The sequence below is a fragment of the Cebus imitator genome, unplaced genomic scaffold (assembly GCF_001604975.1).
Source record: "Cebus imitator isolate Cc_AM_T3 unplaced genomic scaffold, Cebus_imitator-1.0 Scaffold21, whole genome shotgun sequence".
Taxonomy (NCBI): Eukaryota; Metazoa; Chordata; class Mammalia; order Primates; family Cebidae; genus Cebus; species Cebus imitator.
The window spans coordinates 9,339,151-9,356,427 of NW_016107336.1; the positions used below are offsets into that span (position 1 = coordinate 9,339,151).

Consider the following 17,277-nt stretch of genomic DNA (forward strand, 5'->3'; position numbering starts at 1 on the left):
ATCTCTACTAAAAATACGAAATTGGCAGGGTGTGGTGGCACACGCTTGTAATCCCAGCTACTCAGGAGACCGAGGCTGAGGCAGGAGACCAGGAGGCAGAAGTTGCAGTGAGCCAAGATCACGCCACTGTGTCACTACATTCCGGCCGGGGCAACAGACTGAAACTCCTTCTCAAAAATAAAATAAATAAATAAAATATAGAATTCTCTTGCATATGATAATAATATTATGGTTATAAAGGAGTATGCTTTTTAAGTCTTAGAAAGGCATATTAAATATTTAGGGGTAAAATGTCATGATGTCTACAATTTACTTTCCAATGGCTGAAATTTTTAAAAATAGATGTGGGAATATACTTATATAGAGAGAATTCAAACAAATATGGGTTAGTAAATTTAGGTGATGAGTATTCACTGTATGTCAGCTTTGTCATATGCTCAAAATTTGTAATAATGAAAAGTATGAGAAACCATTTACTATAAAGCTACAATAGGTACAAATAGATGAGGGAAAATAAAGAGAAACTCCAGAAACTGTCCAAAGTATAGTAGTATTTCAATTCAATGGCATAAAGAATGTTTATTTAATTGCAAAAAAATAATTGGCCATGTATAAGAAACAAATTTAAATGGTTATTTAACCCTTCATAAAAAACAACATTCCAGGTTAAACAAGCTACATGTAAAATAATTCATATTTTACAATAAACGAGACTAGCTTTATAACCTTGGGAATGAACAGGAGTCCTGTAAGACAGTAAGTTTGAATGTCAAAAAAAATAAAAAGGACAGACATTTTACCTACCACAACAAAAATTTTAAAAATTGGATGCAAAAATGGCACAAAGGAGAGACAGAGGAAATATTTGTAACGTTTAACAAAAGAATAAAAAATCTAATCTTTGAAAAATAAATTCTAACAAATTGATGAGAGGGCAAAATAGCATGTAGTTTGCAGAAGAGAATTTGCTAATTTCTACTAACAGATTTAAGTATTCTGAACTTTGGCCTGGTGTAGTGGCACACACCTGCAATTCCAGCACTTTGGGAGGCTGAGGCAAGGTGGATCACCTGAGGTCAGGAATTTGAGACTAGGCTGGGCAACATGCTGAAACCCCATCTCTATTAAAAATACAAAAATTAGGCCAGGCACAGTGGCTCACGTCTGTAATCCCAGCGCTTTGGGAGGCTGAGGCGGGCAGATCACCTGAGATCAGGAGTTCGAGACCAGCCTGCTCAACATGGTTAAACATCGTCTCTTCTAAAAATAAAACATTAGCTGGGTGTGGTGGCCTATGCCTGCAGTCCCAGCTACTTGCCAGGCTGAGGCAGGAGAACTGCTTGAACCCAAGCAGTGGAGGTTGCAGTGAGCTGAGATCACGCCACTACACTACAGCCTGGGCAACAGAGTGAGACTCCATCTCAAAAAAAAAAAAAAAAGAAAGAAAAGAAAGAAAGAAAGAAATGCAAAAATTAGCTGGGTGTGATGGCAGGCACCTGCAGTCCCAGCTACTTGAGAGGCTAAGGCAGGAGAACTGTCTGAACCTAGGAGGTGGAGGTTGCGGTGAGCTGAGATCACAACACTGCAGTCCAGCCTTAGCAAGAGAGCAAGACTCCACCTCAAAAAAAGAAAAAAAAAAATTCTACACTTCACTAGAATATAAACTCCAGGAGAGCAAGGTCTTTGTGTTCATTTACATTTCCCAGAGAGTTCAAAGCTAGCAGTATGCTAAAAGCCTTTAGTAAATGTTTGCAAGCTGTAGGCCAGACGGATAGGTGGAGGGAAGAATGCAAATCAAGGAATCATCGTTTTTTACCTATCAAAATGGCAATAATTAATGAGGCTGTTATATTCAATGCTGCAAAAGGTAAAATAAAGTCTTTATTAAAATTAAAAACATATAAAACCTTTGATTAAACAATTCAATTTAGAGGAATCTATTTTATAATATAGAAGCAGCAGAATTTCAAAACACATAAGTATATGAAGATCTGCATTTCCTGTACTGACTTAAAGTTGCAAACAACCTGAATGACATTGACAGGGAAATAGTTTATTAAATCATGGTGCATCAATAATGTGAAATACTGTTATCAATAATTAAAAGGATGCAATAGCTGTCCTTCTTGATGCTAAAGGATGTTCTGTGAAAAAAAAAGCAACTTGGAAAGTTTTTATTAGTAAGTTTAATATGGGAAAAATAAAAGCTAATATGAGTACCTACATAAATGAACATAGAGTAATTCGTGGAAGAATACATATCAAACTTAACACTAATTACCTCAGAGTAATGGGATTAGAGAAGCAAGATGTTATTAAAGTTTTTAAAAACCTCCATTGTTTAACAATGAGCATGATTTTGATACTTTTTAAAAATCAAATTATGACTTTCAATTATTTTCATTAGAAAGAAATACATAAACTGGTTTTTAAAAAGGGAGAAATGATAAGCTGATGAAAAAATTCATTTATATTCATATACCCATTATAGAAACAATGCTTCTTAACATGTAAACTATATTAGAATGTACATAATAAATAGAAGCCAAGCATACAGTTAATGTAACTTCTACTTCATATGGATCAAATATAATGAGTCTAACTAATGGAAAATTCTTCATATGTGAGATAATATTAATGACATTTCACTCTTTTCTGAGGTAAACCTTCAATATGTATTCCTATAAGAGACTTTACAATTTTCTAACACCCAAATTTCAGTCAAAAAGTATAGGCAAATAAACTATGAGAGGACCAAAATGCTAACAATAATTAACATTAGTTGGCGGAATAATGGGCAGGTACTGAATTTTTCTAAGTTTAAAACCATGAATTAAACATTCCACATGGTCCTTTTTCTGGAGACAGGGCCTTGCTGTAACACAGATTGGAGGGCAATGGTATGATCATTGTGCACTGCAGCCTCAACCTCCTGGGTTCAAGCAATCCTCCCAGCTCAGCCTCCTTGGTAGCTGGGACTATAGGCACATGCCATCACACCCAGATAATTTTTGTATTTTGTGTACATACAGGTTTTGCCATTGTGCCCAGGTTGGTTTCAAACTCCTGGGCTCAAGTGATCCGCCTGCCTCTGTTTCCCAAAGTGCTGGGATTATAGGCATGAGCCACCATGCCCAGCCCCAACATGGTCTTCTTGGTTGATTAACTTGGAGCCTTGCCATAGTGAGCGCTATATACAAGTGTAAATAAAAATAGTAACTTATCCACAGAGAGGCTAGGTCTTCTGTTAGCCTATTCAATTTCTCTTTTCCTACACATTCTGAATTCTTCAAAAAACAAACCTTGTACAATAAAATGTCTTTGTCACTTTAATTTTTTGCACAGGAGGTGAAAAAAAACTAAGGTCAAATAATGTAATTACAGTAAAACACATATTCTCACAGATAGAAATAATGTAACTCACTGTTTCATAGTTATGATAATTTATATGTTATTTACTCAAATCATATGTACTGTAATATCAAAGAGGGAAAGTATCAGGGATGTACAGTCAATGATCAGACAGTAATTTCAGACAGATTGGCAATTGTCTGATCCCTAAATTCCAGATTTCAGTAACAGTGATCTGCTATGTGGGATTAAAAATAATAAATATGTACCATATGCAGTATTACTTAGGAGATTACTCAGAGATGATTCAAGAGGAAGCCCCTGACAGTGGGTCAAGCACTGAGTTCTCATCTCATCCCTACTAACCATCTGATCTTGCTCATCATTCAATGCTCTGAGGCTCAAACTCTTTTCCTGAATCTGGGTCAGTTCATCTTTAAGGTGAAATTTTCACCCTTTTGGGTGAAAATCTTCTGAGTTTTAGTATCTTCTTCAGCAAGGGAAGAAGAGAGGAAGAAAACAAAACCAAAACATGGAATTGTTATATGGTTTCACATAAAGCTCAAAAATAGAAAAATGAGGACTACAAGTCAAAAATTTAGATTCCAGAATTAAAAAACAAATTCTTAAGATTTGTTTTATTACACACATACTATTCTTGTGATCTTTATTTGTTCAAAAGAAAACCAATTTTGTTGTCTGCATGATGGGAAAAATGGGAATGACTAGCATCATTTGTAGAAAACATACGTGGACATTCTTAAAATCTTAGGTCAGACATAAAGTGAAGTAAAACAAATAGAAAATATCCTAAAGATTATTAAGTACTACTAAATGCAAAATGGCAGTAATTACCTAATTACAAGAAATGAAAGTTAAAACCATTTCAAAGTAGTCTTTGACATTAGAGAGAAAATATGCTGTCCACTTGAGCGGGTGAGTGAGTGAGTACAAAAGAACTTTAAGAACTGAAGATTTGGTCAATGATGTGTCTCAAGCTTCAATGACAAATCACTAACCTCAAAATCTGGTATTAGTATTTTTAAAATGACCATTATATCATCATCTAATTCAACTGTTATTTTTTTAAAAAGAGTAGCAGCCAAAATGATTGATACAGGAATAGGGATAATATAACCCAGAAAATAAACTTGAAGAAGGCAATTTCAACAAGAAAATACTGAAAAGCATTTCTATTTACAATGTAAAATTTAAAGGTCTGCTTATTCCAAATGCTCTGTTTTGCTGGGAATCATATTAGTTGAGCTTTAAAATGGCTGGTTTATGAGTGCCAAAAAGTAGTGATCATTTCTGCAGATTACAATCTCCATGCTATAGAATCTAAAAGAAGCCTTATTTACCAATAGAAATTAGTGTGATGGCAGTATAGCGAAGTGATTTTTGTGCTTTGCCCTCTTATTAGATAAATGACGCTGAGCAAGTTACTTCTCCAAACTGCAGTTTGCTCAGGGATGTTCTTATATATATATTATTTCATTTAAATCTCAGAATCTTTCATTAATGAGATTTGAATGAAAGAATATATATAAGAAAATTAAAAAATTATATTAAAAATTGTTACCTAAAATACTGTAAAGATATAAGTATTTTAAATAATTAGGTGCTTCCAGCAATTCTATTAACCACTGAGCCAAAAGAAAGAAAAATGTGTTGATCTAAATTCCTACAATGAAGTTACAAATGTTATTCAGAAAATAATCTATTTGAGAATTTACTTTATCCCTATTCTAATTAGTAAGGCACAAAGGTAACACTTTTAACACTTACATAATATGGGTTTTTATAGCAACGATACATTGGTATAAACCTAGCCACAGCCTTTTTTTCAAGTCTCTTTAACTTGAAGGCTACATAATTATTAATACAATATGAGACGAAAAGGTTGGCATACTAAGGCCAAAGAACAAAGCAAATTAACATACATGGAAGATTAAACACACGACTTAGGAGCTTTAAGTAACTGGATAGGATACTTTGCTAAAAATAGCATACATTCCTAATCTTGATAGGTATCTCTGGAAGAAGTAAAATATATTCCAAAACTACAAAAGCAGATTAAGTCACGATTTCAAAGCAGCTCACCGTATTTTTTTTATTTTAGTCATCCTACTTGAAAAGAGATTTGTTAAACCCAGTGGGCTGTGTCTGGCTTACACCACTACTATACATTTCCACCTACTATATTCTTTTAATTTGAAACTAATCACATCTATTTATTATATACCTTGGAGTAGCAAATAATACATTGAGACTGAATCACTACCATTCAATATAAAATCATGGGAAAAATAGTATATAGTTTAGAAAACAGAACAGTCACAAAGAAAAATAGAACAATCTTTGAGTATTTGAAAGCGTGTTAACAAATAATTCATTTTCCCTGTATATGTTACAAGGAGGTAGATTTTAATGCAACATAAAAAAGAATTTGTTTATTCAGAATTGAAATGGGCTTGTTTCTGAAAAATACTTTGCCAAACTGAGAGAACTCTAAAAATCCCTGCATCTTTCAATCCAGTGAATTTTAGAAATTTATTCCAAAGAAATCATTGAAGACGTGGTGAAAGATATATAAAAGAATGCTGACACGGTTTAAAGAAGCAGAAAAGGCTTATGGCAACTTAGGTATTATTTAGCCACAAATAATTTTCAATTAATAATTCAAGATAATGAGAAAATGCTTAAGACAAAATATTAGTTAGAAAAAACTATATAATGAATAGTGACAATTTTGTTTTTCTCCTGAGAAAATATTTATGTAAAAATAATTGGAAAAGAAATTGGAAGAAAGCACATCACAATTCAGCAGTTGATTATGTCTATGTGTAGTGGCAATGCAGGTGATTTTTGTTCTAAATTTTAATTTAGAGCAGATAGTACTTTTTTAATCATGTTGAATGATCATCTATCAGGAATTTTATGAAAGAACTAGGTAACTCCGAAAGTCTTTTCCAACTCAAAAATTCTACAACTCTAAGAAAACTTTCTACAACAAATTTAAAAATTAACAATTCTCTGTCAAAACCAGAAAATCTACAGTTAAGTTTTCAAAGAAGGACTGACAGCCAAGAATGGCATTTATTTCAGAAGTAATATCAATATCCTCTGGCTGGTAGCTCTTTTCTTAGACAGAAAAATGAGCAATGAACCTAAATGAGCTGTGATAAACAAAAGAAACAAGAATATACCTGCAATTGCCAAAAAAAAAAAAAAAAAAAAAAAAAAAAAAAAAAAAAAAAAAAAAAGAATAGGAAGAAGAAAAAGGAGGAGGAAGAGGAAGAGAAAAGGGAGAAAGGAATGAAAGCTTTTCCCTTATTTTTGGCAGAAAGGCTGCTGCTGAGATGGCTGATAAAATCTTTAAATGATTAATTGCTACAATCGTGAAAGCTACTTAACCTTTTCATTTAACTGCTAGGACTAAAAACTACAAGATTGGGGTTGGGAGAGCTTAAGAAAGTTTCTCCTTTTTACAAAAGATATCTGATTATATCAATATGATTAATATCAGAATTAAATGACCCATGATAGTAAATTTCAATTTTCTTCTAAAAAGATAGCAAACCATGAAAAAAAAATTATAAGCCACTGGTTCAATTCATTAAAATGTTAACTATTATCACCACAAACCTCAAATATCATCCATTTTTAAGCTAAAAAAAGTTTCATAAAATTATTTATATCATAGATTAGAATTCTATAATTCAAAAGTAAGAAAAATATTTCCCTTGTAATGACTGAAGAGAGCTATTTGTTATAAAAGGAAGAAACCAAAAAATGTCATATACTTTTTACTAGCGGTAAATAAGAATGCAACAAAAACTATCTTCTAATGCGGTATCACACTAACATTTGGATGAGAATACAAGACTAAAATTACAAAATAAAAAGAAAATAATTAAAAATCTAAAGTACAGATTATTTGAAACATCTGGAGAAATTAGTAAGATTTTAATTTCACCCATTTAGGTGTATGTGCATATATATACATATACATATATATTTATACACACATATGTGTATGTGTGTATATATATATATATCATACCATCTTTATTGCTCATTATATGACACATAAAATAGTTTAAATGAAATACTTATGATAGTATTTCTATATTTAGAATCTCATATGATGGGAAAAAATTGGGGGTTTATATAGGAAGATCAAGGGAACACAACTCCTTATGAAACCTGGTCAAAATACACAGCTTATTTTTCTTTCCTTTTTGGTTTTTAATAAAAAGTATTATAGACAAAAAGAAAAAACAAAAATCCTCAAGACCATGATTTTCTCACCAGTTATTGTAAACAAGAAAAGATCTGCTTTCCCAAAATATTACAACTAAGACACAAATTTATTTTTAAAAAGGAAAGGAAGGAAAGAGAAAGATATTACTGTCCTTTTAGAATTAAATACTTACCCTTGTTTTTACAGATTCATTCTATCAGAAAGTTCTAGCAGAAACTAACACCGGAAATATACTCATGGCTTTCTAATTAACACATGAAAAAATACCCATTAAAAATATTAAAGATAAACAACATGCTAGAAACAGTTCCAATCTGATCAATGAATATGCTATGTGTAAAATTGCATGAAATCTGTTTTTTCTTATTTACTTATTATTATTTAATCCAGGAACCATTTTTGAGGCAATTTTACTTGACCACCACCCATTTCCTATTGTGACAAATGATTCAATACCCAGTATCTTCAACCATTTTTTAAATCCTCGAGTATTTAAGACTTACTGCCTAGAAGAATGTGTAAAAACATTACATAATTCAACATTTCTGTAACAGCTACTGCACTTGAAAATTAGTAACCAAATTCTGAAAAACCTGTTCTCTGCTTAAAACAAAAAACAAAAAACAAAAAAAAAGAACTTCCATAAATCTTTTTCAAAATGGCATCTGAAAAATAAATACCCTCAAGAAGACACTAATTCACAAATGCTTTTACAGGAAATAGCAGGAAACAATATTTTACACATTTCAAAAGGGCATCACATACTTCTGAATGTTGCAACAGACTCCAGATCTGCAATCGTGCTGCAGTCATGAATAAACATATTACTCTGAAGTTCTAAGTATGTGTAGCCATATCAAGGGCATGAAGCATGTATAACAGATTTGAAATGGATTTACATTACCTCCAACCTTAGGACCACCTGCTGAACCAGGCTTCCTTGCACTGTTGACAGGATTTCCGGACGTTTTAGGTGGAGGAACCTTGAAGGCTGAAGCAGCTGATGACGGCCTATTTCCATCCACTGATTCTTCATCATCGAAGCTTTTATCTGCACAAAGCATTAGAAGAATGTATTTAAGAGAACTAAGCTTTGTTACATTTTCCCTAAGGCTCAAAAATAAAATAAAGCCATATATAGAATCATTACTTTGGTAAGCTATGTAATACAAAATAAAGGTCCTTTGAATAAGCATTTATATATTGGCTAACACCATATAAAATAATCCTCTGTAATTTAAAATCAAAATGCAGTATTTTCATATTTCTTATATATATTAAGTCAAAACATAAAACAAAACATATTAACTCTAAAGGTAGTAAAAGTAATTTTCCTGTTTTTGCTACTCATATAAGCATTTTCTGCCAGCTCCTCCCATAGTGCATCTTGTAGCATGCCCTGCCTTATTCCTTATTCCCAGATTCTGCAACTTACAATCACAGATGCGTTTGCAAATCAGTCGCCTCATTCCTCTGAAAGCTCTTAATTTCCCTCACCCTAGGAGGCTCCCAACAGTTCACATGGCCAAATACAGTAAATTCGATACTAATCAAAGATTCTATCAAAAAAAGACAGAAACAACCACAGAACCACCACTGAGGTTTGTGCCGGCATTTTTCTTTCTCTTCCCTGCCCTAGGTGCTGTAACAGCCAATCAGCTACAAGGTGACATCATCTTATGGCAGCTACTGCCAGATGAAAGGTAAAAATTCTCCATGCATCTAAAATATTCTATAATCCTTATTCTATATCAAAATTTCAAAGGCATTCAAAACTAAAGGTTTAGAAATCTAAATATGTGTTCTTATTTGACATGAAAATTTATATAAATAGAAATTAAGGTTGTATGCAATATTCATTCTGCTGGGATGCTTATTATTGCATCAGTAAAGCACAGACTGCCACAGTGCTCATTACTGTGCATAATTAACTCTGTAATCTTAAAACCTGCTGTTTATTTAAGCCATAGAAATCAAACAAAACAATTTGTTTTCATAAATGATTCTGCAAGGCTCCTTTCGGAATATGAATGACCACACTAGCATCATCTACTTATATGTAAATGAAACACCTCCCAGCATACACATACACACACACATGCACACGCACAAGCACACGCGCGCGCACACACACACACAGTATATGCATTTTACTCTCCTGAAAAGATGGTTTTCTCTAGGACCCTGCACAAATCAACCATGACAAATAGATGGGCGAGGCAGAGAAGCAGCTTTACCAGACTTCAGATCAATATGCCAGAATCTTTTCCTTTCAATGGGCTTTCTATACCTAAACAAACACCCAGTCACCTAGAATTAAATAATTCCTATAAAGAGATACTATCAATACAACTATTAAATATATTTTAAATAAAATATGCCAAGAAAGTTTTAAGACTTTTATTAAAGGAAAAAAGAATCAAACAGACACTCTAATAAAAAGCCACATTCTATTTCAGAAAGTGTTTTTAAGTAATACAACTTGCAGGAAAAAATTATCTTCTACTCTTAAAAAATTGTTTTGTAGTATAACACTATTAGGGAATCAGTTTGGATAAATTAATAAGCTTAAAACCTGTGCAGTACATAGACTGCTCTGTTAAAAACACTAATATAATTCCAAATAAACTTTTTGCTACTATTATGTTAAAAAATGCAGCTAAGAAAGACAGAGTAGACATACAAATCTACAGAAAGTTAATCACTGAAACACAGAGTGGCCAGAAGTTCCCATGGAAACAGTATTCTGTTCCTACACACACACAAGGATTGAAAAGAGTAAATATGTTCCTACCATTAAAAAAAAAAAAAAATTAACATTCTCAAACTACTGGGAAATTAATTTTTAAACTTTTTATCAAAATACAGCAAAGTATACAAATCATCAGTATGCAGCTAATTAATTTTCACAAAATGACCATGCCAGTATAACCAGTATCCAGATCCACAGATTACCAGCATCCTGTAAGTGCCCTCAAGACTCATAAAAGTCTACATTTCCTTCCAAAACTAACTAGTCTTGAATTCTAACATTTGGTTTTGTTTATTTTCGAACATTATGTAAAAGGAATACAATACGTATTCTGGTATCTAGCTTCTTTTTACTCAGTGTTGGAAGATAATGTTTGGAAGATTCCTTTTCATTGCTTATAGTTTGCTAGTGTATGAAAGTACCACAATTGATTAATATCCATTCTACTACTGATAGATATGGACTGTTCCAGTTTGAGGTTATTATAAAATGGTACTACGAAGAGGTAAGCAAACAAAGTAAAAGGTTTCTAAAGATTTGAGCCTTATTGAGGAAGTAGTAAATACAGTAATTTATTTTAGATTATAATAAATCGAAGATGCATAGTAATATCTAGGGCACTGGTCTTCAAAATGTAGTGCCTATACCAGCAGCTGAGCGTCACCTGGCAATTTGTTAAAAATGCAAATTATTGGGCCCCAACCGAAACCTACTGAATCAGAAACTCTAGAGATGCAGCCCAGTTAATTTATGTATTAACAAGCCCTCCCAGTCATTCCAATGCATGATCCAGTTTAAGAGTCATTCCCCTAGGGGGGGGATGGCATTTTTTCTCTGTAAAGGACGACGTAGCGAATATTTTAGGCTTTGTAAAACCATATATATATGGTCTTTCCATACAACTACTCAATTATGACATTATAGCACCAAAGCAGTTATATACACACAATATGTAAACAAATGGGTGTGGTTGTATTTCAATAAAATTTTATATACAAAAACAGGAGGGCAGATGGATTTGGTCTATAAGCAACAGTTTGCCAATCTCTGCTCTAGGCTAACTACTAAAGAAAAATAAGTATACACATAGAAGAAAAAGAAAATAAATTTAAAATATCTGATTGACTGAAAAGAAGGGGAGAGACAAAAAGAATAAAACAAGTGGATAAGATAGAAAATGAAATAGTAAATACAAAACCAAGTATATTAGTAATTCTCTTAAATATAAATGAACTAGTACAGGTGAAAGATCCAGACTGAATTTTTTAAAACTGGCTGCTTAAATGAGATATATTTTTACCTTTAAGGTCACAAAAAGGTTAAGGAAAGACAGACCAATGATGCAGCTATACTAATTTCAAATAAAGCAGTTTGAAAATGCATTACTAGAGATAAAGAGAGATGTTTAATAATGAGAAAGAGGTTATTCCACGGGAAAAAAATCAGAGCCCTGAATATTTATGTACCCAATAACACAGCTTCAAATATATAAAACAAAAACTGAAAAACTAAAAGGAAAAATAAATAAATCTACAAACACAGGAAGAAATAAAATTTTACCCACCTCCAATAAGGTTATGGTTTTTTTGACTATCAGCTAAAAGAATTCATAAAATGAATTCATTATCACTACCCCTAAAATTTAAAATTTGTAAAACAATAAATATTCTGGGCTTAAATTTTTTAAAAATAACTATGAAATATCAAAACAAGTCTCAATTATTTTCTTCCTAGCAGCTATCACTTACTGAAATAATAGACACTAATTTTTCTATGTGGATTGGAAGCTTAAGAACAGAAACTTTGTCTTGTTCATGCTGCAACCCCATTACCTAGAATAGTCTAAAAATAATTGTCAGAGCAAACCAACTCTTTCTGCTGCTAGCCTTGTCCCCTAAAGTTTATTCTCAATATGTGATCCTGGGTTGAACAAACTCATAACACAATCACTATTCAAAATCCTCTTATGACTACATAAAAAGGCCTACCAGAACTCTAAGATCTTAAATGTCATGTAGGTCTCTCCAACCTTATCTCCTACCTATTTTCCCCATTCTCACTAATCCCACCCCGCCAACCTAGCTTCCCTGCTATGATTCATGTCAGGGCCTTTGAACTTGCTCCTTCTGCCCTGAATGCTTTTTTCATCCACATCCATACGTTCACTCACCAGTTTCATGTCTTTATTCATCTGTTGCCTTCTCAATGAAGTTTTCCTCTGGATACTAAAATCACAAACACCCTAGTGTTTTCCCAACACTCTATTACTCTGATGTACCCCTGCCTCCCTGCATTATTTCTTCCTGGCACTTACCATCTATATATTTCACTTACTTTGCTTATCTGTGTTCTGCTGAAATATATGAGCTATTGGATAAAAACTTTTGTCAATTTTGCCCTCTGTTTTATCTTCAACATGTAGAAAAATATCTAGAATGGCACACATTTCATAGTATGGAGACTTTCAATCTTCAGTGAAAACATTACCAAGTTATTTAAAGTAATACTACAAAGGCAAACAATATTATACACTAAATAAGGCACATATTTTAATATGTAATAAAAGCAATAAATATTTTATAAGATATTAAAAAATACAAGGATAAAACCAGTACAGTGGAACTTCCTTTCCAAAGGCCTTGTGGGGCAAAGGGAACAGAATTCAAAGTCCACATTAGATGCAGAGTCTAATAAAAGACTCTTCCCACCAAAAGCTCGTATACCAAACAACTATACCCTTGAGGTTAAAGTAAATCATAGGTAAGATCTTATCTTCCTATAGTCAATTCCTTTCAAGCTTTTTTCAAAAGAGAATAACAGAGAAGTGAATCAAATAGAGTGCTTCATTAAGGTCAACTGCTTGGGCGGTCCAGACACTCAAGACCTTAAACTCTGTGGGCTCAGACTGGTAGCACTTTCAACCAACAGCCAAACAAAATGCAAAATTTCCCTGAAAGAAAGGTGTCTGGCCTCAAATTACTCCCACAAATAATTTTCCACAAGGCACCAGGTACAACAGGAAACAAGGCACCATGAGCAAGAACAAATAAAAATAAACAGATAATAGGAAAAGACCCACTTAAAATCCTATAGTTACCAGGCATGGACTATACAATAAATGAGCAAACTTGACTTTGGGGATTGAAAAATTATAAAAAATGACATAGATTTTTAAAATAACCAAATGGAACTTCAAAAAATGAAAATATAGTAACTGAAATTTAAATTCAGTGGGCAGGCATAACAGTAGCTTAGACACAGCTCAAGGGATCATTAGTGAACTAAAAGATAAGTCAGAAGACACCACTTAGGATACATACAGTAGGTGCTCTAATATGTACTAAATAAACAAAAAAAAGGATGAAACAACAAAAAGCAAACTACAAATTATGGCTGTATTGACACTTTTATTCTTGCTCCAAAGTTTCAAAAAAAGACTAGTATTGCTGGGTACATAAACTGTACAAGATAAGCATATTAAAATATATTAAAGGACAGAAATTAATAAAATGAGCAGGCTGTAGTGGTTTTCTATATAAGGGAGATGGAAAACATGGAAAGAAAATGGAGGAAAGAAGGGGAGTAGGAAGAGATAGAAACAGAGAAGGAAGATATGGAAACGAAGGAGGAAAAGATGGAAATGGTGGAGGCAGGAGAGGGAGGAGATGAAACAGAGGAAGAGGAGGAAATAGAGAAAGATGGAAGAGATGGAGAGGAAGGGGAGGTAGATGGAAGAAGAGATTAAAGATAGAGCAGGAAAAAGAAGAGGAAGAGACTAGAGGAAGAAGGGAGAAGGGGAGAAACAGGCAGAAAGAAGATGGAAAATGAAGACCAAGTAGAATAAGGTTTTACCTTTCGTTGCCTTCATGTAACACTTGGAAACTGTCCCCAGCAAGCACTGAGACAGTATAGGCCCACGATGACATATATGCATGCCTGAAAGTCAAAAAGCTCTGAAAACCCAGCTTTTAAACTCATTTGGTGGCATAAACTGATCTGAACTCAGTTTATGACAAAACATGATGTGAACTGTTATGAGGCTATTTGTTATATTTATTCTACTCAGTACGAATTCACACACATTTAATTCCAAAAACATGGCTGGGAGTGGTGGCTCATGTCTGTAATCCCAGCACTTTGGGAGGCCAAGGCAGGTGGATCATTTGAGGCCAGCAGTTTGAGACCAGTCTGGCCAACATGGTGAAACCTCGTCTCCACAAAAAATACAAAATTTAGCCAGGCATGGTGGTGCACGCCTGTTATCCCAGCTACTTGGGAGGCTGAGGCAGGAGAATCCCTTAAACCCAGGAGGTGGAGGCTGCAGTGGGCTGAGATTGCGGCACTGCACTTCAGCCTGAGCAACAGAGCGAGATCCTGTCTCAGGAAAAAAAAAAAAAAAATTAATGTGCTTGATTATAGGGTGCTGCCCCAGGCCCAGCAAGAACTGTTACATAATGCATGGGGTACATATGACCTTATTAATTTTCTAAAATCTGATACATTCTGAATTCCAAAACACAAACAGTCCTGGTTTCAGATAAGGGTCTGTGAATTTATATTCATCATATCTTGTCTCTTTTTTTCTTTTTCTCACTGCAGGAAAGCCATGAAATGGCTTTTTAAACTTTTATCTCACTTTTTTTTTTTTTTAAGACAGAGTTTTGCTGTTGTACCCCAGGCTGGAGTGGAATGGCATGATCTTGGCTCACCGCAACCTCTGCCTCCCAAGTTCAAGAGATTCTGTTGTCTCAAGCCTCTTGAGTAGCTGGGATAAGAGGCATGTACCACCAAGCCCAGCTAACTTTGTCTTTTTAGTAGAGATGAGGTTTCACCATTTTGGCCCAGATAGTCTTAAACTCCTGACCTTAGGTGATCTGCCTGCCTCGGCCTCCCAAAGTGCTGGGATCACAGGCCATAAGCCACCACACCCGGTCTCCACTTAACTTTTATGGGTACATGTATTCCAAAACCCAAAACTTCTGCTTCTCCAATTCATATAAAAGATAAAAAACTGTTCCATATTACATGGCAAATAAAGGAGCAAGTCAAAATGTTACTACAACTCACAGAAAAAAATTCATTTTGTGTGGATTTTCTTCAGTGGAACAAACAATTCAGTAAGAAGAATCCACAACACCATGAATTTTCATGCACAAAATATGCTTCACTTCACATTAAGTAGTTTATTATACCAAAGTTCCTCTTTTCTCTTGAAGCTGTATCCTTCCTTATTCTAATTAAAACAATGAACAACAAGACTTGGGATTTGTGAGCTGTTTTACACTCTTACATACCCAGCCAAATTACAAACTGAGATTAGGAAACAATAATCCCCATAAACTATTGTACCACAGATGCCTTGGAAAACTCAAATTTTAGCTGTCTATACTTCCCACACTGTACTTTTGCAATGAGATGCTTTCCTTGGCTTTTCTCTAATCTCACAGGTCTCTCTAGCAGCTCAGTCTCTTCTGCTGGCTGTTCTTTCTCTACCCTACAATTAATTAAATGTTGACTATTCTCTTTTTCTCCAGACTATCCACTCTCTATATGACCTCATTCATTCTCAATGGTTTTAAATACCTTCTTTATGCTGACAGCTCTCAAATGTTTGTCTCTAGCCTAGACCATCTCTGAGTTGCAGACCTATATATCCAATTGCCTACTAGATATCTCCCTCATGGGTATCTCCAAACCAATCTAATGTGATATAGATACAAAACACCAACATCATCCAAAACTGATCTCCCTAAGTTCTCCCCCATCCCAGTAAATAACATCAGTGTCTATTCAGCTGCTCAAGTTCATAATGTGGGAACCCACCTCAAGTTTTCCTTTGACCCACACAGATATCTACCAACAGTTCCTGTGTATAATTCCAAGCTGCATCTTAGATCCACCTATTTCTCTTTGCCTCTGCTGCCACTCCTAACCTAAAGCTAGACCAGTATTGTCTCAGCCTATATTACTACCACAGCCTCTTAAATGGTCTCCTTGCTTCTTTATTTGACTTCCTTCCAAACCACAAAGTAGACAATATAATCTTCTAAAAAAGTGATTTGGATCAATGGCTGCCAAAATCACTAATGAAAGGCTGGGAGGGGGGAACTGTAAAGGACGGATCAGGCTGACAACACCTAAACACACTGTTCAATATTGCATCACAAATAAAGACAATCAGACAGCATACGCCTTCTGAAAGAAATCCACAATACCACACATGAAAATATGTACCAACCCCACTATAATAAATTAGACTTGATTCTGATCAAACCATTAGAAAAATTTTCAATTTTGAGCAAATATAGGAGATACAGAAACATTAAAAAGCAAAAATATAAAAGCAACATACGATGCAATAAAAAATTCCAGTGTGCAGGAAGAATATTTAACAGACTTTTTTCTTCAATAAATAAATGGCAAGAGGAGAAAAAGTGAGATAAATCCTATAGATGAATAGAGCCTTAAGAAGTATACCAATCAATTGCAATGGTGAACCTTCTTCAAATACTGATTTAAAACAAACTGTAAAAAGATATTCACAAAACACTTGAGAAAATGTGAATACATTATTTGACACTATGGATTAAACTTTTAGGTGTGACAATGGTATTGTAACTGTCTTTCTAAAAGACACTTTATTTGATATATGTGATGAGTATTATGTACACATACACACACATCTTAGTCCAGCAGGATAACAGAGATGGAAGAAGATGGGGTAGGGATATAGATAAATAAATACTAGTCATGTACTGATAATTTCTTGAAACTGGATGATGAGTGTAATGGAGGTTCATTAAAATACTCTCTATTTCTGGGTATGTTTGAAATACTTCATTAAAAAATTATAATAACTTTATAATCACTTTACTCCCTTGCTTAAAATCCTGCAATGGAATCCCAA

The 17,277-nt window shown here is 33.9% G+C and overlaps 1 protein-coding gene across 36 annotated transcripts in view; it reads right to left on the reverse strand.

Annotated features, from left to right (window-relative positions):
- The window catches only part of CLASP2 (cytoplasmic linker associated protein 2), a 203,727-nt gene that overhangs the window by 156,448 nt on the left and 30,002 nt on the right, over nt 1-17,277 (reverse strand). For 28 of the 36 annotated variants that reach the window (XM_037736045.1, XM_017521726.2, XM_017521715.2 and 25 more), the window contains one exon: nt 8,523-8,669. In XM_037736045.1, the coding sequence (XP_037591973.1) occupies nt 8,523-8,669 (147 nt within the window). Of the gene's footprint in view, nt 1-8,522; nt 8,670-9,053; nt 9,271-17,277 lie in introns of those variants that run through there. The other 8 variants (XM_037736051.1, XM_017521754.2, XM_017521753.2 and 5 more) reach the window with 3 other exon arrangements.